This window comes from Topomyia yanbarensis, chromosome 2 (assembly GCF_030247195.1).
Source record: "Topomyia yanbarensis strain Yona2022 chromosome 2, ASM3024719v1, whole genome shotgun sequence".
Taxonomy (NCBI): Eukaryota; Metazoa; Arthropoda; class Insecta; order Diptera; family Culicidae; genus Topomyia; species Topomyia yanbarensis.
This window is the reverse complement of record NC_080671.1, coordinates 161,256,190-161,264,614: the sequence shown is the minus strand read 5'-3', so window position 1 is coordinate 161,264,614 and position 8,425 is coordinate 161,256,190. Positions and strand designations below refer to the sequence as shown.

At 49.0% G+C, this 8,425-nt stretch overlaps 1 protein-coding gene across 1 annotated transcript; it reads right to left on the bottom strand.

Annotated features, from left to right (window-relative positions):
• Positions 1-1,883: 1,883 nt before the first annotated feature.
• Positions 1,884-7,181, bottom strand: LOC131679866 (uncharacterized). Its single transcript, XM_058960616.1, has one exon. The coding sequence runs from the start codon at positions 7,179-7,181 to the stop codon at positions 1,884-1,886; it is 5,298 nt and encodes a 1,765-aa protein (XP_058816599.1).
• Positions 7,182-8,425: the final 1,244 nt, after the last annotated feature.

Here is an 8,425-nt window from a genome sequence, read left to right as displayed (position 1 = left end):
TCAAACAAGCGTTATTTGATGAAATTGAGTTAAGTTGTTCACGCAAAACAGAGGTGATGATGGCGAACCAGAAATATACTTCAGGTTAGAACCCAACGCGATTTCCAGACCGGAGTTAGTTTTTGCCCCAAGCAAAAACAATACATAAATTTGTAGGTGTAAATTCTAAATATTGTAAATTGTTATTTCCCACAACAAAGATTGTAGTATGATTCATATTTGGGTCTATCAAAATATTAAGAAAGTTCAGTCGTTGACAGGAGTAATGATTCTTTGTCTTATACAAAACAATCAAAAAAGGGACTGGGGAGTACACATGCCCCCCCCCCTCTTCTTTTCATTTTCACGTCTATGATATTCAGAAATTCATTCTGAACATTTCATTCGAAGGTACCAAGTCTCTGCGATGAATATCTTCTCATTTATTTAAGTTTTTAATGTTGATGTCGGTGGTGCACCGGCAGTGTTGGAAAAAGTAATCAATTTCTGCATTTGAATTTTACCATAAGTTTTAAAATCGTTCTAACTATTTTTTGAAAACTCGTAGCTAGTTACGGTCTTCGACAAAGTTGTTAACCAAGGTTTGAACTATAGTTTTATAAAGCTGGTTGTTCATATTCAGTGAAATAGCGATCTTTATTAACGTAAATGCAAAATAATTGATTTTCCCATATAAAATCCCATGCAAACTTTGAACGCAATGCGCAAACCCGCGAAGCAACCAATCGCTACCAAATTTTGCACAGGCATTTGGGACCACAAAAGGAACTCAAAAAGTGCTGTGCCCGCTAGTTTAAATCATTTTGAAGTTTTCCCATACAACCGCGAGCCACTCTAGAGTCCAACCAGCGAATCACGACTGTACCCCGAGATTGAGTCAAAACAGCTCAACTTTTGGTAGTTTTTCGTATCCGTGTAGACTCACGGGGAAGCATGGGATATGAAACTAGTGACTACTACCACATCATATTGCCAGATAAAATCAATCAATATAATATATATTCATATTTTGAACAAATATTAAAAAACGGGATATCCGGGTAAAGTCCGGAGAGGTGGCTGTTGGGGCGACTCACCAGAAATTTTCCGGTTCCTTGCTCGAAGGATTTGCTTCCGTCCGCAGAAGGACGGCCCAGAACGATCGTCGATGAGCAGGGAAGCTTTCCTCGAAATATACGGCGCACAAATCACTTGTCTTTAGCCGTGTCCGTATGGACGTCACTGCACTAACCCTTTTTGGACAGGGTTTTCTGTCCCACACACAAGCCTTTCTTCGCTAGGGAACTAGCAATTTTTTTACTGCACTCGCGGTGTAAAACGAAGGAATCTTCACAATTTTATTCTGCGATTAAATTATTCACTCGCGACGGCTGACTTAACGGGATACACAGTGTCTGTTTCGACCGGGGTATTATTCACAACCTTATCAAATCGCGGCAAAAGGCAACACGCCCTGACTGTCTCGATCGGGGTAATTTTGTCAACTCCTTTGTCAGCTGGGTTGTACAGCTGATGATTGTTTTGTACCTACGGACCAGTGTATCACGATCGTTGGTTTTTTACTGGTATTGTACGGTCACTGTTTGGTGCGATCTGCAATAATATCACTTTCTGCTGCATTGCGGGATTGTGTATCGCTCAGTAGGGTGGCGCACCCTTTTGTATAGCAGTTCATGGTGGTAGATTTGGCTTAGCATTAATTGTTGGTGAAGTTCATAGAATTTAATTTAGTTTATTATTTTTAGGTATTTAGGTTTAATTAATTAGATTTGGTTCAACTTAAATTTAGATTTATATAGTTTAATTAACTTATAAACATTCCGGCCACCTTGAAGTGGCTTGGCTACTTAAACACTCGTCACATTTTTCTTCTACTTCTTCTTCTATTCATCGTCTGAACTGGGATCTGACGGTGTGGACTGCGTTTCCGGTGTCGGAAGCAAGGCCAGTTTGACGACTGCGCGGACAACTGAATCGGACGTGGCTGTTTTCAGAGTGACGACGCGAACGACTCCATCCTTGTTCGGGTGCACCTGGGTGATTTTTCCAAGTGGCCATTGGGTTGGCGGCAGACATTCGTCCTTGATCACCACAACTCGTCCGGGTTCAATGGTGACTGTGGGGTGCTGCTTCGTGGCTCGTGACTGCAGCTGCTGAAGGTACTCGGGATACCACCTTGCCCAAATCCTTTGGACACGCTTCTGGGTGAGCTGCCAATGCGACAGTCGATTGTCCGGTACATCGCACAGCGACGGTTCTGGAACGGCTAGTAGGCTGGTTCCTACCAGGAAATGGCCTGGGGTCAGAGCTTCCAGGTCTGACGGATCGGACGGTATGGCAGTGAGAGGTCTGGAGTTTAGACACATCTCGATCTGGGCGAGTATGGTTATCATGTCCTCGTAGCTGACATTCACACTGCCGATCTCACGAAGCAGATGGTGCTTTGCTGACTTGACGGCTGCTTCCCACAGACCGCCGAAGTGCGGAGCGCGAGGTGGAATGAATCGCCACATGATCTCATTCTCGGAACACCAGTCGAGGATCTGCTTTCGTCCACCCTGATCGGACTTTAGCATGTGGTGGATTCGGTTGAGTGCATTGGACGCTCCCTTGAATGCGGTGCCGTTGTCGCTATGGATCTCCCTCATTCTTCCTCTGCGGGCGACGAAACGGCGGAGGGCAGCCAGAAAGGCTGGCGTGGATAGGTCAGAAACCAGTTCGATGTGGACAGCGCGGGTGGAGAAACACACGAAGATTGCGATGTATGCCTTCGTAGGTGCACGGTTGCGTATCAGCGATTTAATGTAGACAGGTCCACAATAGTCTACACCGCATACGGAGAACGGTCTAGTTGGCGAGACTCGCGAGGACGGCAGGTCTGCTACGGTTTGCTGGATCAAACGGGGCTTGCTGCGAAAACACGTGTGGCACTGATGGTACGTGCGGCGAACGAGGTCGCGTCCTCCAATCACCCAGTACTTCTGACGCAGTGTAGTTAGCGTCAGTTGTGGTCCTGCATGTAGCAGATTGCTGTGGTAGTACTCGGTCAACAACACGGACAGCGGATGCTTCGCAAGCAGCATTATCGGGTGCTTCATTTCTTCCGAAACTACGGCGTATTTGAGTCTCCCACCGACTCGAATAACGCCATCTTTATACATCGTCGGTTTCAACCACTTTAACGATGCGGGAAGGGGTTCACGTCTGGTTATTTTAGAGAGCTCCTTGGAGAACATCTCCCGTTGGGCTACGCGACACAAGGCTAAATCAGCCTCGCGTAGATCGGCCGTTGAAAGCGAGTCAAACGGCTCTGGCTTGGTTTTCTGCACGGCAACTCGTAGAGAGCGGAAATATCGCATCCAATACGCGATGGAACGTCGTAGCTTTGTAAAGCTGGAGTAGCGACTGAACAGTCGAGCGGAAAACGATGGTTCGGCTACCGTTACCGACATCACGGCGACATTGCTTTTGCTCTCTGGCATTGTGGATAAATCGAACGCTGGCAGCACAGTGCGTGGCCAATGGTGTGGCAAAACCCCTAACCATTGCGGTCCTATCCACCAAAACTCGAGGTTCACGATATCGGTTGGATTGACACCTCGTGATATAAGGTCTGCTGGGTTGGATTCTCCGGGAACGTGCTGCCAGGAACAAGATGCGGTAGAGGATTGGACTGTGGACACTCGGTTTGCCACGAACGTTTTCCAGCGCGACGGGCACGATTGTAGCCAGTAGAGGACTATCGTCGAATCAACCCAGAAGAACACTTCGCACGATGTCTTAAGGGACTTCATCACCTTCTCATATAGGCTAACCGACAACACAGCGGCACACAACTCTAGGCGCGCAATCGATTGGCAGGTGGCTAACGGTGCGACCTTTGATTTTGACGTTAGCAGCTGAACACGAATCCCTGCAGCTGACTCAGAACGGACGTAGCAGCATGCACCATATGCCTTCTCTGAAGCATCGGAGAAAAAGTGGAGCTGGATGGTTTCGGTCTTGATCTGCGACACGAATCTGGGAATGCGGATTTTGGAGATTGCATCTAGCGTACCATGGAACTCCTTCCATTCGCCTTGTAGACGCGGAGGCAGCGGACGATCCCACTCGTATGAATCTCCTGCGTCGGTCTTCAATGCCCACAGGCGCTGCATGAACAGCTTCGCTACGGTGATTGTCGGGCCAACTAGCCCTAGTGGGTCGAAGATCTGCGCAATGTAGGACATGACCTTCCTTTTGGTCAGGACGGGTGCTGGTAACGGCAACTGGACCTTGAAGCGCATCGTATCGGACTTCGGCTCCCAAACGAGTCCTAAGGTGGATATGGATTGTTCGTCCTGGAGATCATGCAGTGGTAGTAGAGCGAGATCTTCTTGCGGGACTTGCGCAAGGACTTCGGAGGAATTGGATGCCCACTTCTTTAACGGAAGGCCAGCTGACGTAAGCATGGTGGAAACTTCTTGGCGAAGGCGGATTGCGGATTGGACATCGTCAGCTCCCGATAAAAAGTCATCGACGTAAAAATCCTGCTTCACAGCATCTACGGAGGCGGGGTACTTGTCGCCTTCGTCCTGTGCAACTTGTAGGAGGGTGCGAGTTGCCAGGAATGGCGCGGATGCAAAACCGTACGTAACGGTTTGGAGCTCGTACGATATGAGCGGATCGTCGCGGTTGGAACGCCAGAGAATGCGTTGAAGCGGTCGGTCCTCGGGATGCAGCTGAATCTGTCGGTACATCTTCTCGATGTCGGCTACGATGGCGATCGGGTGTGTGCGGAACCTCATGACGATAGACAGCAGGTCCTCCTGGACGACAGGACCAACGAGCTGCTTATCGTTGACGGAAAATCCTGACGATGTTTTACACGACGCGTCGAAAACAACTCGGACCTTCGTGGTTGTGCTGGATTCCTTGAACACAGGATGGTGCGGGAGGTAGCAGTGCGGGTTCACATCGTCTACTGGATCGACGAGCTTCTTCATGTGCGCCATTCGTTCGTATTCGTCCATGAACTTGCAGTATGCATCCTTGGTGGGTGGATCCTGCTCTAGTCGCTTCTCAAGGCTCAGAAACCGACGTTCGGCGATGGCTCTGGATTCGCCGAGGTTGACTAGCGGATCACGGGTGAGTGGCAAACGAACGAGATAACGACCGGACGAATCGCGAGTGGTGGTAGTAGCGTAAAGTTCTTCACACTGTTTTTCTTCTACGGAATACACAGAACACGGCTCAACAGCTTCTAGCTCCCAGAACTTCTGCAACGCTTGTTCTAAGCTTCGATCGACAGTGGTTAGATGGCAGATGCGGGGAATGGTGGGATGATTGATGGATATCTTCCCGGAAACAGTCCATCCAAACACCGTCTCTATTAGCAACGGTAGTCCCTCTCCCAGGGAACGCTTGCTGCCAGGATGCAGCTCATGATACGCTTCACCACCGACAACCATGTCAATGTCGGATGGGATGTGGAATCTGGGGTCTGCCAACGACAACTTGGGAAGATTCCACGCGGAAATGTCGATCGGAACGGTCGGAAGGTTGACCGTCGGTCTCTTGAGGATCAGGAACTCAAGCTTGGTGGAGTACGGTGTCGACTTCGACTCGATCATAGCAGTTAATTGGCACTTAATCTGCTTGGTGGATTCTCCTATACCAGCTACTGCGATATCCACCTTGGTGCGATGAAGGTTCAGGGAATTTGCAAGCTTCTTGGTGATGAAGTTACACATGGATCCGGAATCTAGAAGTGCGCGTGCGGGGATCTTCTTGCCATTCTGACCTACGACGAAGAGGGAAACAGTTTCCAGTAAAACTGTACTATGCTGAGCCTGAACCGATAAGCTTACTTGGCTGTTCGATTTCGCCGAGCTTGAAGGGTCAGCGTGGGCGGACGTCGAGGGAATCGGCTGACCTTCCTCGTTAACAGGAGTCGATAGCATCTTCGACGATTCTGACTCGTGCAGCAGGGAGTGGTGTTTTTCGTGACAGTAACGGCAAGAGAACTTGGAGGTACAGTTCCGGGCTTGGTGTCCAGTACGGAAGCAATTCCAGCATAAGCGCTTTTGGGAAACCAGCTCACGGCGCTGGCGGACGGACACCTCGGAAAATGCAGGGCATTGGAAGAGGAAATGCTTCTCTGGACAAGCGAGGCACGAGGGAGCACTGTAGTTCGGTTCAACGGTAGCTGCCTTGTACGCCACCTTGAACGGCTTCGGGGTTGGAATCGGACCGGCCACCTTGGCTATAACCGGTTGTTGGGACCGATACTGTAGGTCAGTTACGACAGACGTCAGCATTCGGGCACGCTGGTAGAGGAACTCGATCAGCATATCATAGGTAACGTCGTCGTTATTGCTGGTTTTTTCCTCCCAAGCACGTAGCGTAGTTGGATCCAACTTGTAGGAAAGGAGGTTGACCAATGGGGTGTCCCAATAATGGACTGGCTCGCCTAACTTTGCCAAAGCCCGCACATGCCGGTGAAAATCGTCAGCCAATCCTTGGATTTCTGGAGGGTTCTCTCGTTTGACCGGTGGGAGGTCGTACAGAGCACGGAAGAGCTGACGCTTCAGGAACCGCTTGTTGTCGTACCGCTTTAGCAATGCTTCCCAAGTCGATGCGTAGTTGTCCGCTTCAATGTCTACGGACTCGAATGGTTTTCGGGCTTCTCCCTCCAGCGACTGCAGCAAGTACTGCAGCTTCGCAACCGTCGGAATATCTGCATTGCTGTGGATCATCGACGTATACGTGTCACGGAATGCGAGCCAACGCGAAAAATCACCGTTAAACTTGGGAAGATCGATCTTGGGTAATCGTAGATGGAACGAGGACGAAGCATGAACAGGTGCCGCCATTGTGCTGTTCAGCATGGTTGGGTTGAGGTCCGTAGCACGATTGGACAGCAGAAATCCTTTCACTGTACAATAACGCGTCTCGAAATCCATTCTCTCTTCCAGATGGGTATCCAACATCTCCGGCTTATCGTACAACTCGATCTGTCCTTGTACCTCCAGGAACTCCTTGTAGATCCGGTCCAATGAATCGAGGCGAATTGGAATTTGGCAGGCATCCCGATCGCAATCGAAATTCTCCGCAAACTTCTCCACTGCCTTCTGCACTACAAGGATCCCTTTCCGCTGGATCACGTACTCTGACAGCTTCTTTTCGGTCTTGGTCGCCATTATTGTACCACTACACTGATCTTCACTACCACCACTTTAAATATCGGAAACGGGAAAAACGGTACCAATCGAAAATTCGGACTCCTTCCCGGCGCGGGTACCGTTCCTACACGACACGGAATCGAAAATGGCACAATTCGAACGAAAAAAAAATCCTTCCCGTCGCGATATGCCACCTTTACGCGGAACGACCGAGAATGGTACGCAAATCGAATGAAATTATCCTTCCCGACGCGAGCGTACCAATCTACGCGAATTTGCCACTCACCACCACCTTAGCAAAAACATGCAAATTTTTTCGCAAACAGAAAATTATCAAAAAATTCTGTTCCGAGTAGGCGCAAATCAGCTGCGATTACAAAACTTCGCAATGAACTGCAGCGATAGCGTCCAAAATGGCCTTAACGGTAGGCACCTTCAGGGGGCTGGGACGGGCAGTGTCTTTGCCGTAGCGTCGCGTCAGCAGCAATTTGCAATGGTGTACTCACCGCACCGATCCTTTCTGGTTGGGGTTTCCTCCGATCCGGCTCGAAGGACCAAATGTTGGGGCGACTCACCAGAAATTTTCCGGTTCCTTGCTCGAAGGATTTGCTTCCGTCCGCAGAAGGACGGCCCAGAACGATCGTCGATGAGCAGGGAAGCTTTCCTCGAAATATACGGCGCACAAATCACTTGTCTTTAGCCGTGTCCGTATGGACGTCACTGCACTAACCCTTTTTGGACAGGGTTTTCTGTCCCACACACAAGCCTTTCTTCGCTAGGGAACTAGCAATTTTTTTACTGCACTCGCGGTGTAAAACGAAGGAATCTTCACAATTTTATTCTGCGATTAAATTATTCACTCGCGACGGCTGACTTAACGGGATACACAGTGTCTGTTTCGACCGGGGTATTATTCACAACCTTATCAAATCGCGGCAAAAGGCAACACGCCCTGACTGTCTCGATCGGGGTAATTTTGTCAACTCCTTTGTCAGCTGGGTTGTACAGCTGATGATTGTTTTGTACCTACGGACCAGTGTATCACGATCGTTGGTTTTTTACTGGTATTGTACGGTCACTGTTTGGTGCGATCTGCAATAATATCACTTTCTGCTGCATTGCGGGATTGTGTATCGCTCAGTAGGGTGGCGCACCCTTTTGTATAGCAGTTCATGGTGGTAGATTTGGCTTAGCATTAATTGTTGGTGAAGTTCATAGAATTTAATTTAGTTTATTATTTTTAGGTATTTAGGTTTAATTAA